General features: G+C 43.3%; 1 protein-coding gene across 8 annotated transcripts in view; it reads left to right on the plus strand.

Moving 5' to 3' along the window:
- LRRCC1 (leucine rich repeat and coiled-coil centrosomal protein 1) overlaps positions 1 to 21,903 on the plus strand; it is a 221,413-nt gene that overhangs the window by 121,146 nt on the left and 78,364 nt on the right. For 6 of the 8 annotated variants that reach the window (XM_029591580.1, XM_029591582.1, XM_029591575.1 and 3 more), the window contains 3 exons: positions 2,764 to 2,903; positions 8,056 to 8,257; positions 15,730 to 15,915. In XM_029591580.1, coding sequence (XP_029447440.1) covers positions 2,764 to 2,903; positions 8,056 to 8,257; positions 15,730 to 15,915 — 528 coding nt within the window. The remainder of the gene's footprint in view (positions 1 to 2,763; positions 2,904 to 8,055; positions 8,258 to 15,729; positions 15,916 to 21,903) is intronic. The other 2 variants (XM_029591576.1, XM_029591581.1) reach the window with 2 other exon arrangements.

The following is a 21,903-nucleotide window of genomic DNA, read 5'->3' on the forward strand; positions in this document are numbered from 1 at the left end:
GTTGCTTTTGCCAAACAGACAATATCTAATTGGCTAGCAGATTACATCTCCTTCTGTTATATCCAGGCGGGGCTGCATTTTGGGGGTCATCTCAAGGCTCATTCTGTCAGAGCCATGGCAGTGTCAGTGGCCCACTTGTGAGCAGTTCCTGTGGAGGAGATTTGCGCTGTGACATAGAGTTCCCTGCTCACTTTCACATCACATTACTGTCTGGATAGGGATGGCAGATGCAACAGTAGGTTCGGCCAGGCTGTCCTCCAGAACCTGTTTAAGGTGTAGAATCCAACTCTCCCAACCTAGACCCTGTTGTTTGGGTTCATGTTGTCTTCCCCCTTGTTACCAATGTACCATTGTTGTGCCAGTTGGCACCTTGTTAAGTGTCTGTTGGTCCTCTCTTGTGTTGGGAAGCAGCCTGTAGCTAGATATTCACCCATGAATGAGGACTACCATCCTGCTTGTCCTCTGAGAAAGCAGAGTTGCTTACCTGTAACAGGTGTTCTCCGAGGACTGCAGGATGTTAGTCCTTACGAAATCTGCTCGCCACCCCATGGAGTTGGGTTTCTCCTATTTTTTATTTTATCGTAATTCTGTGTTATGAGACTGAAGAGGGACCATGCGTGGTATAGTGTGCCTAGCCAAAATTTCATGCATTGGGCTCCATCTGATGATGTCACCAATGTGTGAGGACTACCATCCGTGTGAGAAGACTAACATCCTGCTGTCCTCTGAGAACACCTGTTACAGGTAAGAAATTCTGCTTTCCTTACATAAGAACATAAGAAATTGCCATGCTGGGTCAGACCAAGGGTCCATCAAGCCCAGCATCCTGTTTCCAACAGTGGCCAATCCAGGCCACAAGAATCTGGCAATTACCCAAACACTAAGAAGATCCCATGCTACTGATGCAATTAATAGCAATGGCTGTTCCCTAAGTAAAATTGATTAATAGCCATTAATGGACTTCTCCTCCAAGAACTTATCCAAACCTTTTTTTAACCCAGCTACACTAACTGCACTAACCACATCCTCTGGCAACAAATTCCAGAGCTTTATTTTTGAATCTAGGTTTACTGTTTGCTTCTACAGTGTGCTGTGGCAGTGAATTCTACATGTTAACCATGTGTTTTACAGATAAGTACTTATCTTTTCTAAACTCAGTCCTGATCATATCATCTGGTACCTTCTGTTATGAGACAGAATATAGGACAGCAAATAGACAAAATACTGAGTTAGATAGACCTTTGATCTGATCCAGTCTGGCAATTCTTATGTTCTTGGTGAATAAATGTTCTTGGTTTACTTTTTCCATTGCTTTTATGGTTTTACGTACTTTGATACTATCTCCTCACAGTTTTGCCATGTCATATCTGTATATGCTGTTAAAATAATTATAATTCAGTCAAATGGCTCCCAAAGTCTAATTCTTCAAAAGTAAAACCAAATATGAAAAACAATTGCCAATTTAAACCATGAAACAATGGAAATGACACTAGGGTGGAAGCTTGTACTACCTGTAAGGATATTTAGAACTGATTGGAAGACAGAAACTGGGTTCTTTTGAGAAGCAAAAAACCTCAGTGTATTATAAAAATTGTTTGTGCATAATTTTGATAAGGTAGTAAATCTGTATTTAATCTAGATGCCAAACTCCAGTCTTACTAGGATACTGAAGAGTAACTAATCCAAGAGTAGATTTTTTGTGTGAAAGCCATACTACTGTAATGAAAACAGTAACATAGAAATGACGACAGAAAAGGATCAAATGGTCCATCTACTCTGCCCAGCTAGTTTTTTATTGTAGTATCTGCCGTGCCATGCAGGTTACCCCCATTTTTCTCTTAAGGGTAGCAACTGCCGCTCTGTGCAGTTATCCCCAAGCCATATGATAATGGATAAAAAAATTTACTACTAGCAACATTTTTACTGGGTGATGAACCTTCTTGAAAATTCAGACAGTGCTGCTTGATGTGCTTTACTTATGGAGTTGGCCATAGAAAGCAGTCATGCTTTTTTCCTTGTGTCTGCATATCAGTACCACAGACTGTAAAAGTCAAGGCCTGTGTTGATGATTATTATCTGAATGTAATTCCTCTCCCCCACCCCCACCCCTGTGAAAGTGGAGAGCGATATTGCAGTTGCCTCAAAAGCATCAAAGCTTATTGGTTAAGGATAGTAATCCCATGTCTTCTGTTAAGGGTAATAACCTCTGCTCCATGCAGGCCACCCCCTTGCTTATCAATTCCCCGTACCTTAAGAATCAGGGCCCTCATTGGTTTTTGTCTGAATTCAGTTCCCCTTTTCCCCCTGCCGTTGAAATTGAAAGCAAGGTTGTAGTTGCAACAAAAGCATCAAGGCTTATTGGTTAAGGGTAATAGTAGATGACAGCAGAGAGAGACCAATCAGTCCATCCAGTCTACCCAGTTAATTCTGTCCACACTGCTAAGGATAGATCTCAGCTGCCATCCATAGAATGTGACGGCTTACAAGATATCACTCCTTATCCAGGACGGTTTTTGTTGTCTTCCTCCTTAGCATTCCAACATCTTGGGTAGATAAGCATACAAAATAACCAATTTAGATAACACCTCCATTTCAAGGACAGATCACAAAGCTGTTTATTGAATATTTGGGTTCCCTGCACTGCCTGCCAGACAGACCCAGCTTTGAGAGCACTTGTTCTTTTTCTAGAACTTCCAGTTATTACAAAAGCAATAATTTAACAGGAAAGAATTGTTTTCTTGTTTATTTTTTTATTTGGAACAGATGAAACGAATTCAAGATGCTGAACTGAAAACTGCAGCTGCTCAGAGAGAAGTTGATTTACTTCGAATATCTATTCGGCAACATAAAGAAAAGGTCCAACAACTTCAGGAACTGTTTGCATCAAGAGAGCAAGCACACAGGTATTATACGTGACTGTATTTTTTTATTTTTTTTTTTAACAGAATGGAAACTAACTGATAAAATCTAGAAAAAAAAGAGTTCAATTTAAAGGAATGCTCAGGATTGTACTATTTTCTTACATTCTGATCTAGTACTAAACTGCATTTACTTGAGACATAACTGCTTGTGTTCACTTCTGGATTAGTTGCTCTGACAGTATCTAATATTAGATTAAATATGAAAGGTACTTTGGAGTCAGCAATTTTGATATTAAGTGTGAACACAAAAGAAAACTAGTTTACACTGAGCCCTAGAGCAAGTACTTGGATGAATATATAAGGGAATCAAACCAGATCAGAATACTGAAATAACTAATACTGTAGCAATAGGTTTTGTGGGAGTAATTTTGTAATATCTTACGTTAGCCAGCAAATATACATGTAAGAGATACCAATTTTCAGAGGACTTATATGTATAAATCTGCTTTGAAAATTATCCCAATCAACTTCTCACACACAATTCCACCAGCTAAAATGTACACAGAATTTGTTGGGCTAACTTATGCACATACTTTTTTTAAAATGCAAAAGTATATGCGTAAAGTGCAAACTCCACCTCAACTTTGCCCCCAGGAGTACCTCTACTCAATCCAGGTAAATTACACATGAATAAGACATATACAAAAAGCGTTACTTGCATATTGGGTGACTATTTTAAATAAGCTCATTTTCATCAGTGGAAATGATGTAAAAATTACCTTCTATGCATGTAAATCATGTTGAAAAATTGAAAATAATGTACATTAGATCTCTTGGGTGTGGCCTTGAAATTTTGGGTTATTCTGATTGGATGATATCAAATCTTGATACCACATCTTTTTACTCCCGAGGTCTATTATGTGACTGGCGAGTGCTAAATTATCTAGTTAATTCAATGGGACAAATCTTTTGAATATACTCAGCTAAAGTTACCCTGATAAAGATATCCAGTGACTATATTTCTTACCAGCATACCCTCCCGCAATCTGGATACCTACTATAGAGTGGGAGGAAGAGAAATCGTATCACCTCCTGCTTCTCTCATGATTTGTGTTGATAGCTACTGCAACTTAAGTAATAATTTATTCAGTATACTCCCTCACTTAGTTGATCCTTTCATTGACACTCTGGCTTTTTTTTATCCAGCTAAGTTATAGCCGGATAATTTACCAGCTAAATCTTAGCTGTTTGCCTGGGTAGGATAAAAACCCCAAGTTTGGCTGGACAAACTGTTTTGAATGTCAGTCTCATTGAGAATTTGCAAAATGCTGACTATTGCAGTTCTGAAAGTATTTTTTAAAAGACTATTTTAAACATTTTTTTTTAATTTAAAAATCCCTGTGCACAATGTATTGTAAGGTAAGTCATTTCTTCTTAGGGGCCCATGACATTGAATTTAAGCCTTCAGTATCTCCCTTTAGGGAGTTAACTGCCATGAAATATGCCATCTCCACTCCATATCCTCCCTCCCTCAACACTCATTATTTAAAACATTGCATTAGGACAGAAAGTAGTCACGGTTTTTATTCATTTTGTTGTAATAAACATCCCATTTTACTTAATGGCACTATTCTGTTGGCTAGGAGAGCTGATTGGCTGAGTGCGTAATCAGAAGAGCCTGATTTTAAGAATTAAAACCTAATGGGGTAGATTTTCAAAGGGGTACACGCGTATCCCCCGAAAACCTACCCCAAAACCCCCTGCGCGCGCTGAACCTATTTTGCATAGGCTCGGCGGCGCGCGCAAGCCCCGGGACGTGCGTAAGTCCCGGGGCTTGCATGGAGGGGTGTGTCGGGAGTGACGTGGCGTTTCGGGGGCGTGTCGGGAGTGACGCAGCGTTTCGGGGGCTTGTCCGGGGGGCGTGGTTCCGGTCCGGGGGCGTGACAGCGGCCCCTGGACCAGCCTCCGGACCTGTCCCATGGGATGGTGCTCAGGGCCATGTGTCTGGCAGGAACGGAGAACGTGGTAGCGGACAGACTGAGTCATGTTTTCAGACCCCATAAGTGGTCTCTGGACCCAGGGTGTAGCGAACCAGATCTTCCACCTCTGGGGGAGACCAGATATGGATCTGTTTGTGTCCCCTTCAAACAGAAAGGTGATTCAGTTCTGCTCCCTATATAAAACAGATGGCAGATGATGCCTTTTCCCACCACTGGGACAAGGGTCTTCTATATGCATATCGTCTGATTCCCTTAGTGGCGAAGACTCTCTTGAAGCTCCGCAAGGACAGAGGGATTTTGATTCTCATAGCCCCTCATTGGCCAAGATAGGTCTGATTTGCACTTTTTCAAGAGTTATCCATCCAGAAATTGATGGGTCTGGGGACTTCTCAGGAGCTCATCACTCAAGACCAAGACAGATTGTGGCATCCCAAGCTCTAGTTTCTGTCATTCACAGCCTGGATGTTGAGAGGTTAATTCTCAACCGCTCGATCTCTCATAGGATGTGTTTCGGATCCTGGTGGCTTCCAGAACACCTACCGCTAGAAAGACCTATGGACTGAAGTGGAGGAGATTTTCCATGTGGTGTGAGTAGAAGGCCCTAGATCTGTTCTCCTACTACACACAAAAACTGCTTGATTACCTTCTTGAAAACCAATTCTGTTAGTGTTCATCTGAGTGTGTTTGGCGCATACTAGCATGGTATAGGTGGTATGCCCATCTCTGTACAGCCTATAGTTTCATACGGGGCCTGCTTCAATTGAAGCCTCCCGCTGTGTCTTAGGACCTCAACGTGGTGCTCGCTTAGCTGATGAAAGCTCCTTTAGAGCTGCTGCATTCCTGTGACCCAAAGTACCTGACCTGGAAGATCATATTTTTGGTGGTGGTCATCTCGGTGTGCAGGGTCAGCGAGCTCCAGGCCTTAGTGACTTATCCACATTACTCTAAGTCTTTTCATGACAGGGTGGTCTTGCGTGCACATCCTAAGTTCCTGCTTAATATGGTGCCGAATAACCAGTCAATTGTCCTGCCAACATTCTTTTCCAAGCCCCATTCGTACCAAGGCAAATGAGCACTGCACAGTTTGGACTGCAAGAGAGCCTTAGCCCTCTATCTGGAGCGGACAGAAGCCCGTAGACAGTCCACCCAACTTTTTATTTCTTTTGATAGGAATAAGTTGGGAATTGCTGTTGCCAAATACACACTATCCAATTGGCTAGCAGATTGCAACTCCTTTTATTATGCCCAAGCTGGACTGCATCTTAGAAACATAGAAATTATGCCCAAGCTGGACTGCATCTTGGGGGTCATGTCAAAGCTCATTCTGTCAGAGGCATGGCAATGTCTGTGACCCACTTGCGAGCAGTTCTCATAGAGTAGACCTGCAAGGCTGCAACATGGAGTTCTCTCCACACAATTGCTTCCCACTGCTGTCTGGATAGGGATGGCCAACATGACAGTAGGTTCGGCCAGTCTGTCCTCAGGAATCTCTTTAAGGTGTAGAGCCCAACCTTGCCTAGGGCCAATTGTTTGGAGTCAGGCTGTGTCCCCCTCTTTTACCAATAACACTGTGGTTGTTGTGCCCATTGGCACCTGGTTGGTGCCTATTGGTACCCTTTTGAGTTGGGGAGCAGCCTGTAGCTAGGGATTCACTCATGTGTGAGGACCTCCATTCTGCTTGTCCTAAGAGAAAGCAGAGTTACTTATAAAGTACTTTGCTGGAGTGGAAACTGATCACGAAACCCACCTGCCTCCCAGCGGAATTGGGTTTCTCCTATTTTTTTAATTTTAATTTTATCGTTAATTCTATGTTATGAGACTGAAGAGCTATTGGAGGTTTGTCTAATTGCTGGCCACAATTAGCCAGCCTCAGTTAGTGAAAGAACTCTCAGGTAAAAGAAAGGCCGCAGAGAAGGAAGATGTTTAAGACACTTGTTGCAAATACTGTTATTTTTAGAGAGTCCTCTCTAGATGTCTCTAGGAACTAATTTTTTTTTCCAAAGGGTATGCAGATGCTAAAAATGCTTGTGTTGAAACCATGAGAACTGTTAACCCAAAGTCAGACCATAAACCTGGGAGTAACAGGGGGGCAGCAGTAAACACCATACAGTACCAAGCAGATGTGCTGGAATGTGATAAAAACAGTAGGAGGGAGGGGGACTTCACTCCTGCTTTTTGCAAGTTAGGATAAAATTAAGCAGAGCTGTGAGAACAGCAGCGTCGCCTGTTACTTATTTCAGACTTCTGGAGCTGAATTGATTTTTCTTGGGTCCATTTCATCTATCATTAGGAACTTAAGATTTGCTATCTTTATATGTATCTTTTAATACCTTTCTAATTATTATTATTTGCTTGCAATCACCTCTCCAGTGCTTTCTGTTTACCATTTGTGTTATTATCCTCTTGCTTAGTAAGTGCTCAAATAAATTTTCCATCTGATACCTGGATTCTGGTGTACTGACTCACTGTATGTGTACATGTTTGTTTGTGTATCGGAGAAGCCCCTCTGTATCTCCCTCTTTCCTGAGCATTAGCCTTGTGGGAGTACAGGCAAGCCCCTCAGTATATTCTGTGTGTGTGCGTGTGCGGCCAGAAAGCAAAACGAGAGGAACCCTGCATGGATATGTGTTATATGGTATGCTGGGCATGCTCACTATACCTAGTCAAAGTTCCAGAAACTTTGACATAGGTTTTCTATGCTGGACTCCATACGATGATGTCACCTATGTGTGAGGACTTCCTGCTGTCCAGACGCCTCCTTGTTTTCTCTTTGAAACTGATTAGTGCTTTACTTTAGCACTGTGCATCTTTAGAGAAAACTTCAAAACTGAAGTTTTAAATTGAAACAACTTGTAAAAATTGGCCATATGCTGAAAATTAAAACCTTATTTGCAAGTTTTTTAAATGTGGCTATGATATTAATTGTTCTATAGATCTCCATCCTAGAAGTCATGTCATGTTGCATTTCTATACACCGCATTCCTGGAAAGATCTTCAGTTCAAAGTGGTGTACAACAAAGTATAAATATCATCATAATAAAATACTATAATTCTACAGTTGTATAAGCTGAACATTTTAGACTCACAGGGAATTTCTTTTCCATTCCAAAAGTTTGCTACATGGTTAAATGTTCTCTTTGGCTTGTTAATGACATTAGCTATTTATTGTTAATATATCTCTGAACAAACTATAGGAAAGAACTTGAAGCCAGAGTTGCATTGTATGGGCCTGAATTCCAGGAAGCACTGGCCAAGGAAATTGCAAAAGATGAGCAGAGACATACTCAGCATATTAAAGAATTTCAAGAGAAAATTAATACTCTGAAACAGCAGTATTCAGATTTAGAAGATGAATTTCGTGTAGCTTTGACTATTGAAGCTAAACGATTTAAAGAGGTAATTTGTGCCTTATTTCTCACAGTTTTTTATGTTGTACTGGCTGGTGCATCTTTTAAGAAATGTTTGTCACTTACAATGAATTGTTGCGCTACTTCCCTGCCTAACATAAATTTCAAAAAGTTCTTTTTAGAATAAATATTCTATTTGCAAACTGTCATTCTGTTTAGTTTTAAGGACAATGATACTTTGGTATCAGACTTCATATCTAAGGGCTCAATTTTAAGACCCGCGCATGGTTCCTGATGTGTGCACATGGACACACCGATTTTATAACATGCGCACGCATGTTATACAATCCGTTGGCTGCGCGCACATGCATGCCGGATTTTAAAATCCGTGCGGGCAGCCCGCGACTTACGCACGCGGGGGGGGGGGGGGATTTTAAAACCTATGAGCGGCGACGCGATCAGCCGGTCCCCAGGTCCCTTCCAGCTCGCTCCAATTAAGGAGCGGACTGGGAGTGAACTTCCCTAACCCTACCCTTCTGCCCTCTTCTCCTCTCTTCTCCGCCCCTAAACCTATTCTTACTACCCCCTCATTTTTTTTATGCGTACTTACTGCTCCTCTGGAGCAGAAATAATCTCCGTGTGATGGCCAGCTGCCAAGGTAACCTTCCCCAGGACAGCATCGAATAGCGCTGTCCCAACCTGCCCCTTTTTTTGGGCTTGGCACTTCTGCACATAACGGGGGTTACGTGCATGGCTGGGCCTATTGTAAAATGTGCGCAGCACATGCAAGACCCGGCCACGAGCGTAACCCCCCGTGATTTACGCACGTAGTGTTGTGGAGCGCTAGGAGAGCAGTCAGCTTACCAGGAGATGTGTTCTTGGGCCACGGCTCGACCCCAGAGGAACTCCGAAGAGGTGCCACGGTAAGCGAGGCATGCCCGAGCATGGGTTGAACAGGAGCGAGGCTGGACTGGAGATACTGACCCTCCTCCGGACCTGCACGCTTCGGAAGACCAACAACGCAATGGTAGTGTTATGAACAGTTCTTCAATCGTTCCAAGCCCTTTCCGTCCTGCCGCAGGGTACGGCAAGAAGCGGGAGGCCGGATGGAGGCCAGGGCAGCGAAGACCAGAACATGGAGATTCAGACGAGATTCAGGAATGAGGTACTTGGATGCACAGACGAGACTCAGGAACGAGGTACTTGGATGCACAGACGTAGACTCAGGAACAAGGTACTTTGATGCACAGACGAGACTCGGGTATAAGGACAGTGGCACGATCCCTCAGCGTGCCCTACACAGCCAGTACTACTGGTCTGGTCACGGACCACCCTGTCCTACATTAGGAGTGTGCATTCGTTTTCGCCGTATTGGCGATCCGCAACGTATATTGCACTATTCGTAGTATTCGTGGGGAAGCGAAATGTATCGCGATTCCCCACGAATACACGAATCTTCACCGAATTATACAGCCACTTAAATAAAAATTTAAACAAACCCCCCACTTTCCTGAACCCCCCCCAAGACTTACCAAAACTCCCTGGTGGTCCAGCGGGGGTCCGGGAACCATCCCCTGCACTCACACCCTCTGTGCCAGTTTCATCATGGCGCCGATAGCCTTTGTCACAGGGGCTACCGGTGCCATTGGTTAGCCCCTGTCACATGGCCATCGGCGCCATCTTTTGCTCCTACCATGTGACAGGAGCTGACCAATGGCACCGGTAGCCCCTGTGACATAGTATGGGCAAAGGCTATCGGTGCCCTTTTGAGTACTGGCATCGGACTACCGGAGTGCAGGAGGTCGCTCCGGGACCCCCAGGGACTTTTGGCCAGCTTGGGGGGGCCTCCTGACCCCCACAAGACTTGCCAAAAGTCCAGTGGGGGTCCGGGAGTGACCTGCACGCCGGCCGGCCGATGCCAGTACTCAAAATGGCGCCGATCGCTTTGCCCTCACTATGTCACAGGTACCGACGGTCGGCCCCTGTGACATAGTGAGGGCAAAGGCGATCGGCGCCATTTTGAATACTGGCAGCAGATCGCCTTTGCCCTCACTATGTCACAGAGGCCGACCGTCGGTACCTGTGACATAATGAGGGCAAAGGTGATCGGCGCCATTTTCAGTACTGGCATCGGACGGCCGGCGAGCAGGAGGTCGCTCCCCGACCCCCGCTGGACTTTTGGCAAGTCTTGTGGGGGTCAGGAGGCCCCCCCAATAGCTATAAAATTTCAATAATTACAGTTGAATAGAGACTAAGGTTGCCAACTGTCTGGATTTTCTCCAGATAGTAGGAATATTTCAGGAGATGTCTGGAAACCAGAAGGAGGGCTAAATATCTCAATTATAGCCCTCCAATCCAGCTGCAGTCCATCCAGCCTGAAAACCACCTCCTGCCCAGCTCCAGTGCTCTGCCAGTGGCCTTAAGTCAGAGCCTCTCAATGGAGTCTCCTTCCTACTGCCAAAGGTGGCACAGCACCTCTTCTGTAGCTCCTGTGGCACGTGGTTCAATGTGCCACAGGAGCAGAGATCTCCACAGTTCAACAGCTGTTTGAACTGTGGAGACCTCTGTAGCCTGTGCTATTCAAACAGCTGATATTTGACCTGCATGCCGGGAGCAACGGAAGAGGTAGCCTGTGTGTATGTGTGAGAGAGGGAAATTAAGGGAGCCTTTGAGCAGAGGTGTAAATGTGTGCAAGAGAGAGAGGGATCCTGTGAGAAGTGAGATGTTTGTGCGAACGAGAGCCTGTATGATGGGCTGTGTGTACGAGAGAGAGACAGCCTTTGTGGGTATGGATGTATGTGTGTGTGCGCAAGAGAGAGAGAGGGAGCGGGGAACCGGAGATTGTTGGGGGAGGGGCGATGGAGAAATAAACTTTGGAGGCGTGCCAAAGGAAGTATCCACCCTGGGTGCCAAATACTTTAGGTATGCCACTGGCAGTAGAGAGGGAATTCACTTCATTGAAGCTACCAACACTGGGTGGAAGGAGCTGCAGCCTGGGTGAAAAAGCACCTCAGGAGCAGCAGGGAGCTCAAGCCCTGCCAGTCAAAGAAGATGCATTCCAGGAACAGCAGGCCGGCAGAGAGCTCAAGTGCTGCCGGCAGAAGAAAATGCACCCCCATGAGTAGACAACCAGCAGGGAGTCCAAGCCCTGCTGGCCAAATATATGAATAGAGAAGGAAGCCTGAGTGTGTATTTGAAGGAAAGCAAGCCAGTGTGTGAGAGCTTGTTTATTTGGGGGAGAGAGCCAGTGAGCATGAACGGGCCTGTGGGGGAGTTTTGCCAATGACTGTGATTTCGTGTGATGTGTGAGCGAGATCAAGCCAGTGATTGTGTAGCCTGTGTGTGTGTGTGTGTGTGTGTGAGGGAGAGTGATTCAGATGCCATCCTAAGTTGACCCAGCACCTCTCCCCAGATCTTAATCCGGTTTGCCTTTCCTTCAGAGATACCCGCATCTATCTTCAAGCCTTCCTGGACAGCAGTGCTGTTGGAAACTTTATTGAGGAGGCGCCAATACAGGATTATGAGATCCCCAAGGAGCTAATGAAGACCACCTTCATGGTCTCCTCAGTATCAGGGGAACCTTTACCAGGCTGAGTTACCAAAGTCACGGCACCAATTCAGTTGCAATCTGGCCGGCTTCATCAGGAACAGAGTCACATCTATGTCCTACCTAAAGCTGTCAATGAGGTGATCCTGGGTTTACCCTGGATGATACAACACCATCCCCACATTGTCTGTGGATCTTTTCAGATTGCCAAGTAGAGCACCTCTTGCCATGAACAATACCTACCCCAAGTCTTGCTGCCGACTCTGTTGCCACTGACTGTCCTGCAGTTTTCAGGGTTGCCGTCACCATATGCCGATTTGGCAATTGTTTTCAGCAAGACCAGTGCTGAGATTTTTCCTCCACATCATTATTTATTATTATTTAGAAACTTTTATATACCGGTATTAGTGGGCTAAGACTGCCAGGGAAGATGCCTCTCTGAGGGAGGATTTATCTTCTCTCTGCTCCTAAGATGGAGGCCATGTCACAATATATTCATAAGAATCTGGAAAGCTGATTCATTCGGCCATCATCTTCCCCTGCAGGAGCTGAATTTTTTTTTGTGAGGGATAAAGGATGGATCTCTCTGTCCTGTTTCAACTATCGAGGACTTAATGTCATTATGAAGAGGAATCGCTACCCCTTGCCACTCATCATACAGCTCTTCGACTGGCTCAGAGGGGCTCAGATTTTCACCAAGTTGGATCTTCGAGGAGCAAATAATTGAATCAGAATTCGAGAAGGCGATGAGTGGAAAACCGCCTTCAATGCCAGAGATGGGCATTATGAATATTTGGTAATGCCCTTTGACTTAGGCAATGCCCCTGTAGTCTTCCAATTCATGATGAGCAAGGATTTTCAGAATCTTCTCTGATCTCATGTAGTCGTGTATCTCAATAACATTCTCATCTTCTCTAAGACCCTGGAACAGCACCGACACCATGTTAAGCAAGGCCTTCAATGCTTTCAGAATACCACCTCTTTGCGAAACTAGAGAAATGCACCTTTGAGCAGCAGGGGCTGCCCTTCCTCAGGTACATTATATCCCAGACCAGTCTCAAAATGGACCCTGATAAGTTAAGAGTATCACAGCCAGTAGGTTTCAAAGCCCTGAAGCTGTTCCTAAGGTTTGCCAGATACTACCAGCAATTTGTCCACAGATATTCCACTCTGACCACAACCCTCACAGCTCTTACTAAGAAGGGCACCGATACTCAAAACTGGACCAAGGAGGCCATACTGTCATTTACCAGACTCAAAAAGCACGAAGGAAGGCGATCTATGAAAGCCGTCAGGATGAACAAAGAAGATAGATGCCTGATGTCTTATGAATTCCTTTATTGAAGCGGAGACACAAAATTTGTGTCTCCGCTTCAATAAAGGAATTCATAAGACATCAGGCATCTATCTTCTTTGTTCATCCATTTACCAGACTCAAGCAGGAATTCACCCAGGACCCCTGCCTAAATCACCTGGATCCCGCAAAATTATTTGTGCTAGAGGCAGATGCTTCAGCCCTTGAAGTGAGGACTGTCTTCTTACAGCACAGTGAGCTGGGGAAAGCATGCAAATAAGCCTTCCAATTCTCTGCTACTGGAACAGTGTAAGGAGGGGGCTATGAAAACTGAAACCTAGATGGTTCATAGTGTCCTCTGGGGCTGTTAGGAAAAGTATGCAAATGAACCTTCTAGCTCTTTTCTGCAGAAACCACTTCCTCATAAGCACATTATGGGCCCAATGTTCAGCAGTCGCTGAATATCTGCTTAAGTTCAGTGGCCACTACATAGCCGGAAAAGTCACTTATTTGGCTGTCTCTTAGCTGGAGAACTTTGTGGGCGGGCAGTGGGCAGATGAGGGCAGTGCTACTTAGCCAGATAACTTACTCGGCGAAGTTTAGACTTGTTTATATATTTATTTATAGCTTTTCCTATACCGACATTCGTTTGCACATCACATCGGTTTTCATTACAACAAATGAGAAACTTGATACATTACAACAAGTGAGAAGCTTGATACATGTACCCTATTTTTCACTCCATAAGATGCACCTGACCATAAGACGCACCTAGGATTCAGAGTGGGAAAATTAAAAAAAAAAAAAAATAATAATGGTGTGCTAAACCGGCTCTGTTCCTGGGCATCTGTGCGTCTTATGGAGCAAATTAGGGGAGGGCATAACATTTTTTTTGGTCCCCATTTCATTTTCGAGTCCGGGGAGGGCCATTTCTGTCCACTTCCCGGATCAGAAAATGTTTATCGTTCTCTTTGTTGGGAAAAAAAGAAAAACAAAACAAAAAACCCCATCCCAACCCTTTAAAGTTAATTAACTACAAGCCCCCCCCCCCCCCTCCTTTAAAGGGTTGGGATGGGTTTTTGTTTTTTTTTTATATTCGCTCCATAAGACGCACAGACATTTCCCCCCCACTTTTGGGGGGAAAAAAGTGCGTCTTAAAGAGCAAAAATACGGTAACTGGCTTAAGAACAGGAATTACAACTCAGTGAACTTTCAAGTTGATCAACGATTGGAGGCAGTTAGGATATATAAGGATAAGAGACGGCAATTCATCATAATCTTCGTGTGAAATGGACACCAATGCCAAGCATAGAGGGCTTGACGGGGGAGGGAAGAAGGGGGGAGGGGGGAAACATAAAAGAAGTTTATAAAGAATGTAGAGATTATCTGAGACTATGATGGGGAGCTCTGAATCTTTTGCATGAACATGTTATCAGTGTTGTTTTTTATACCCTATTATGAAAACTTAATAAAGTAATGAAAAAAAAAAAAAAAAGACGGCAATTTGAAAAAATATGGAAAGAAGGTGGCGAGGAGAGGGACAGTAACTATATACAAAGGGTATTGAGGAGATATTCGAGTTATAGGTCATGGTGGTCGGTGTGTGTCATGTGAAGGCTTGTATAAACAGCCAGGTTTTTCGCATTTTTTTAAGTTTGCGGTGTTTGGCTCTAGTCTTAATTCTAGCGACATAGAGTTTCAGATGGAAGGGCTGGCTATAGATAATGCTCGTTCACGAGTCGAGTTTAGGTGTGTGGCTTTGGGTGGTGGTCTTGTCACTAATCCGTTATTGGCGGATCTGGTGGTTCTGCTCAGGGTTTAGCCAGGTAAGTTGTCTGTCTAAGTTAGACTTGCTCAATAGCAGGTCTAAACTTAGACGGATACAACTTATCCGGCTATGTAACAACTTCTGCGGATAATTTATATCTGACTAAGTTACTTAGCCATTTAGGATTTAAATAGAGAGAGAGAGATGAGTGTAAAGAAAGATTCCTCTTCCTAGGAATTTTGTATTCTCCAGTTACAGTAATACATTAAAACATGGCTTTTTAAGTTAACTTTTGATTCTTAGTGAGCCTCAACTCTTTTGTATGGATCATGATTTGTGCAGTCTGGATAAACAAGCATCGGGGTAACTTGCTTGATGCGGCGGTTACTACCCTTAACCATTAAGCCTTAAGCTCACCTTTGATGCAACTCCAACATTACTCTCTGCCTCAATGGCAAGGGTTGGCAGGAAATTTGAATCAAACAGTTACCAACAAGGGCCCTGAACTTGATGGTCAGTGAAACAGGTAAATATGGGAAAATAAGTGTGGGATCTTGCTGGGCAGACTGGATGGGCCGATTGGTCTTTTTCTGCCGTCATTTCTATGTTTCTATGAATGTTTCTATGTTACGAGGCTAAAAGAGGCTATTTGTTTGGCTTTGTGCCTTTTAGCTATTCTGTAGTGATTTTTATATTTATACTATTTGTCAGTTTTATTGGTCATGTACAGTTTTAATATATTTTTTTCATTTATATTTATCATACTGTATTTTTCTTGTGTTTATCATCTTGGATACTCTGATGTAAAGACAGTTTAAAATGTGGTTAAATAGATAAATATACAAAGTATGACCTTTAAAAAAAAAATGGATGCAGCAGTTTCACTGAAAACTTTTTGTTTGACTTCTGTAGGTTAAGGATGGATTTGAAAATGTTACAGCTGAGTTAGCAGAATATAAGGATTCTCTTGCTTTGTCTCAGCAAAAGGAAAAGAGGTCAACAACTTTAATTCAAGAACTGACTGCCATGGTAAAAGAGCAAAAAGCAAAAATTGCAGAAGTAACAAAGTCAAAACAGGAGATGACATCAGACTTAAAGGTATGAGCTTCTGAACCAATTTTTCTCTGTTACTTTATGTATTTTTAGTTTAGTTGAGCTGTAAATCTATAATGACAGTTGCTTTAGCAGTTCAGGTTTAAGTGTTGGCTTCCTGAAAGCCTGTTATGTGCATATAGCATTACTAAAAGCATGGAACTATTTTTAAAACCGTAAACTGATTTCTGCTTACACCTTAATTTTAGAAGGGACTTTTTAATTGTAACTCCTAATTTTTGGGTTAACTTCAGAGGTTGCTGTTTTAATTTAGCGTTTATTGATAGAGTAGCCATCAGTCACTGTGAAAGCTGCTCTGCGCCTATTGATTGTGTTCCATCATTCGTTGTCAGGACACAACCAACTCAAAACTTGTTTTGACCATATTTAAAGATATGAGGGACAGTGGCATATGTAAACTCGATCCAAAGTGTGTAACTGTAAAGATATAGAGGTTAATATTCAAAACGATTTAGATGGATAACTCACAAGTTATCCATCTAAATGGCTAGTTGTTATTTTCTTTGCTTAGCCAGATAAGTCATCTGGCTAAGATTTAGCCAAGTAAGCAAGGGGTATGTTTGGGTTCAGTTAGCCAAATAACTTGTCCAGTTAACTGGTATTTGGAGTTAGCTGGAAAAGTTATTCGGCTACCTCTAGACGTGCCTGAGAGCAGGTCTAAAGTTATCTGGGAACATGTATAGATGATTAAGAAGAAAATGAAGAATTAAAAAAAAAGAAAAATGATTGTGGGCCTATTGGCTTCCCTCCCATTCTTGCTCCAAAGGCTTGACCCTGCAGGACCAAGCCTGAAGTCACCTTAAAACCGCCTCTATCTAATTTTTAAAAAAATGTAAAGGCAGGGACCTCTGCCTGTCTTGACCCCTCTTCCCACTGCAAGGTCCAGTATATTTTTAAAAATTTTACCTCTCTAGATCCCCCATTATCCCCCCTACCCCAGCCCTTACCCTCCTGATATCTTAATTTTAGGTTAATCTTTAGCCAAGATCATGGTAGCAATCTATCATTATCCGGGCCTGGTGTTCTACAAATATTTATTTTATTTGTTTATTTTTTCTTGACTGACCATCATCAGAGATATCATGCCGGTTTACATGTAACAGGGGAAAACAAAGCATGAAGAGAGCAGTTACAAAAAACAGGTTAAGGAAAAACTGGGAGGTGCAGAGGAAGATGCAAGTAGGAGCAATAGCTTAAGGCTTGAAAGCAGTATAGCAAACTTATATACATAATATGTGTCCCAACATTTAACTTATATACATAATATGTGTCCCAACATTTAAGATGGGATGACGGAGTGCAAATATCCAATAGTGCGTACAATGTGTGGACAGGTTAAATGAGCTATAAATTTCACAATATTTGGATGCTGAGAGGCAGCACCGGAAGTAGAGACAAAGCTTTACATACAGGCGAACCTAACCAGGTTAACAGCGGGAGAGAAAGGGGGAGAGGGCTGAGGGGATCTCTGTGGGAAGAAGGTGAGGTCGATAGAAGTAGATAGATTGTAAGGATAAAGAATAAAGGATTTAAGGGTAGGCTTGTTTAAAGAGCCAAGTTTTGAATTTTGATTTAAATTTATGGCAAGGTGTTCCAGGCATAGGGGCCGGCGATTGAAAAGGCCCACTCTTTTGTAGATTTGAGGTGAATATATTTCGGGGGCAGGGTGAGGAGGGTACCTTTGTTTGTTTTCCGTCCAAGGCTCCATCCTGTGATGTCACCCATATGTGAGGACTAACATACTGCTGTCCTGTGAGAACACCTGTTACAGGTAAGCAACACTTGCTTTCCCATCTTTTCATGGTGGCGGCTAGGGAGTCGGTGATGGGGATGAGTATTTGTACGTCATCCGCGTAAATGAAGTGTGTGAGGTGAAGGTCAGAGAGCAGCTTGCAGAGGGGAAATAGATAAATATTAAACAGAGTGAAAGCGAGAGAGGAACCTTGTGGGACGCCACTGGAGAGGTGGATCGGTTTCGATTCACAATCTTCAATTTTTATTTTGTAGATTCTATTGGTAAGGTAGGATTTAAACCAAAGAGATGGGGTGCCCGTAATGCCAATTTCACTGAGGCGCGTAAGGAGTATGTTGTGGTTCACTGTGTCAAATGCCGCTGAGATGTCAAGAAGTGCTAGTAAGTGTGAGTGACCTTTGTGAAAATCTCTTAGAATGGAGTCAGAGAGTGAGAGTAGGAGGATTTCTGTGTTGTAGAATTTTCGAAAACCGAATTGGGAGGGGAAAACATGCTGAAATTGCAGGCTTGCAGCATAATTTAGATGTGCTATCCTAGCAGCCTGCGCTTCTAGCATATGTGCTTAGTAACGGCAAAAGTACCTGGCCCAGATCACGGTAGGCAATCTGGGCTGAAACTAACCTAAAATTAAGTTACTGGGAGGGTGGGAGAATTAGGGGATCCTTGGAGAGTTCATTTTTTAAATAATTGTACCAGAGTAGGGAGAGAGGCAAAGACTGGCATTGGTCCCTGCCCTTAAATTATTTTTTTTTAATTAAATGGGAGGGGCTTTTAGGCAAGCTGGAGGCTTGGGCTGACAGAACTGAGCTTTTGGAACTAGGATAGGAGGGAGTATGGAGTTGTGTTAGGACCAGTATGCCTGCAATCATTTTTCTTTTTCTTTTTGTTTTGTTTTTTTATATCTGTAGTTCGCCACTTAACCGTTTGTATTCTAACTTTATTCAGATAGGTTATCTGTTTTCCAGGTTTTTGAATATTGGCCTTATGCTATATAAAGACACTTTGAGGTTGTTATTCAAAAGCCATTTAGAATGATAACGCATAAGCTATCAGTCTAAATGGCAAGGTTTGTCTCATTCAGCCATTTACCTAGATATATTTTAGCTGGATATAAAAGAGGTATTCTAGGAGTATTTCATGGAGGAGTAACATTATCTGGCTAACTTAGCTGATTTTCAGTGCTATCTGGATAAGTTATCCAGCCTTGTATGACTGCATAACTTGCTACTTATCTGGATATCTTCAAAAGATATCCAGGCAAATAGCATTAGGAATGTCCATTAAAAAAAAATCATACAGTGGCTTGACTTATTTTTCCCCCTCCCCCATAAAATTTCACTGATGCCCCTTGCACCCTCCACCCCACATCTCCTCCTAAATTTCAGAAATTACCCATGGTCCGCTGTAGAAATGCCCCCAACAAGCCTCTTTCCTGGATTGACAATCACTGCTACCATCAGGCCCTTCCACCCCCACCCAGGCTATCTGCATAAGCTCCCCAATGCTCCACCTCCTTCCCCTCCCCCCAAAAACTGTCCCTGCTGGGAGCGGAGTCTGAACTTACCAGCTTCTGGCGATCTTCAGTGCAGCTCTATCAAAACTGCGCTGGAAGCATAAACTACATTAGTGGTGGGGGAGGGTCAGAGGGCTGGTGCATTGGGGAGCTTATTTAGATGGGGGGGGGGGGGGGTGAGAGGGCCTGGCGGCAGCAGTGATTTTCAGTCCAGGGAAGGGGTTTGGGGGGGAGGATCAGCAGCAGACCATGGGTGGTTTCTGAAATTTAGGAGGAGATGTAGGGTGGGGATAAAAGGGGTATCAGTGAAATTGGGGGGGGGGGGGGTAGGGGGATAACTTAAGGCAAGTATATTCAGTGGGACATTTCTCCAGCTGAATATACGGAACAAGTTATCCAGCTATCTTTGCCAGATAACTTGTCCACTAACCAGCCTACTGAATATTACCCCCTATAAAATCCCTACTAGCCAAGAAGAAAGTTCTTCAGTCTCTTCCATTTTACAAGTAACCTCGTCTCATTCTGTTCATCAAATTTGACTGACAAAAAAAAGCTAATAGCTTAAAACATTCCTAGCATTACAAAACTTTTTGATTGACGAATATTGATAGAACATTTATGTTGGTGTAGGTTTTTAGAGGATTGGTTCTTTTGAAATTCCTGTTTGTGCTTGTGCTACTGTTGATGCTGTCCTGTCAGCTGATGAGAGCTGAGAATCTGTGCCTACTGGCATAAATCTGATACAACCTTTTATGCTTATGGTCTGTATCAACTCATGCCTTCAGCTTATTGCCTAAACAACACAATGCAGGTGTAAAGTCTTATATTCCCATATTTCATTTTTACATATATTAGTATAATCTTCAAAGGGTTTTGATGAAAGTCATCCAGTAGCACCCCTGGCTACTTAGATCCCTAATGGTGAAATTAGTCAAATTGGAATAGCTTTCATAGTCTCATATCTCATGAAGAATGAAATAATCAAAAGAGAAAGGGATGTAAGCATGTTTGTTCAGTGTAATATCAACTGAATTAGTTTTATTTTTTATTTTGCTACTTTAGAGACTGATGTAATAAAAACCCATGCTAACATGGGGGTTAATTTTTAGCGCAGGTTTTCCTTAATGTGCGTGGAAAAAACATGCGGTCCAATGGGATGCAGTAAGCTAATGGATGCAAATACAATCAGAGTAAAAAAAAAAAAATCTTTGGTAAGTCAAAAAAGCATGTTAAAACTGGAGTTAAAACTAAAATTCAGAAAACTGCATAAAAAAAACAGCACAAAGTTGAAAAGTGCTGCAGTGTTTCCAGTTGATTGAGAAATCATGGGTTTAGCATCCTAGGGCTGAAAGTTTCCAAGAAAAGGGAATCATGGGCCTGGCATCCTCTGGCCTAAGGTTTCCAATTAAAGGAAGTCATGGATCCAGCATCCTTGGGCTGGAGGTTTCCAGGACCACCCTGGAAACTTCTGGCTTTAGGATGACAGATCTGTGATTAAAAGGTGTCAAGCTGATGAAGACTGAGACTAGTTTGTCATAAATATGTCAAGTTATTAAAACTCAAAGTGGTACATAAAAAAAAAAAAACCCAACAAAATGGCCACAGTACTGATTTCTTAAGAGCTTCATCTTCCTGTTCCCTGTATGTACCTGGATCAGTTCAGACCCTGGGTTATGTCACCAATCCAGCAGAGGGAGGCAGAGAAAACATTCTAATGACTCTGATGTATACCCTGGAGCACCACCTGCAGCCAATCAGTATTTCTCTGTCTCCCAGCAGAGGTGGACGTTCCTAACCCCTGCAGTCTGTGGTAGTTTGTTATTTTTTAGTCAGGTAGTTTAGGAGTTAATTTTTTGCAAACTTTCTTTTTCTTTTGAAGAGAGCCTGTTCTTTTCATTTAAGTTATTTAAAAAAAAAAAAGGTTTTATTTTTCTTCACAGCCATTTCACTGCCTCCTGGGAGGTTGCCAAGTCCTGGGAGGACTATCCCTCCTGGTTTTTGAGGCTGCCAGAGTTGGGGAGGTTTTGAACCCAGCAACCACTCCTGGCATGGGTGATACCGGGGTGCCCGGCTCACTCACCCTACTTGGAGCAGCTCCTGGAGGCTGTGGCGTTTCGGTCAGTTAAAAAATAAAAATAATTCTTCACAGCTGAATCGTTGTTTACTTACCTTTTGGTGTTCGGTGGGCCCGTGCCTTTGTTTTTCGCCGCGGTTTCTTTTAATTTTTTAGTTTACTTCATACTTTTTATTTCGCGCCGTTTTTTCTTTATAATGCTGCGAGGCACTGCCTGCCGCGCTTGTGGAGATGCGCGCGCCCATCTCTCCAGGGAGAGTCTCTGTTCATCGTGTCTCCCCGGGGGGGGAAGGCTCATCAAGTTTGCTGATAACAAAAGGGACTCGGCCACTTCGCGCGGCCCCAAACCTCGGCCCAGCTGCTCTCCTGCCCCGGAATTTCTCTGCAGTGCTGGAACTGAGGCACTCCTGTCTACTCTGAGAGTGGCGACACAACAAGCTATTCAGGGTGCTTCTGACCCACCTCCGCTGTCACCGCAGCCGGCGGTCCCTGGGGGGGACAAGCCGCGCGAAACAGGGCCATATTTATCGGCTGAAAGTCTGGAAGAGATTTCAGATTCTTCTTCCTCTTCTCCTGCCTTTTCAGGGGATTTTCTTCGTTTTCTTCGCAAAGCTTACAAATCTAAGAAATTTC

The sequence above is a fragment of the Rhinatrema bivittatum genome, chromosome 2, assembly GCF_901001135.1.
Source record: "Rhinatrema bivittatum chromosome 2, aRhiBiv1.1, whole genome shotgun sequence".
NCBI lineage: Eukaryota > Metazoa > Chordata > Amphibia > Gymnophiona > Rhinatrematidae > Rhinatrema > Rhinatrema bivittatum.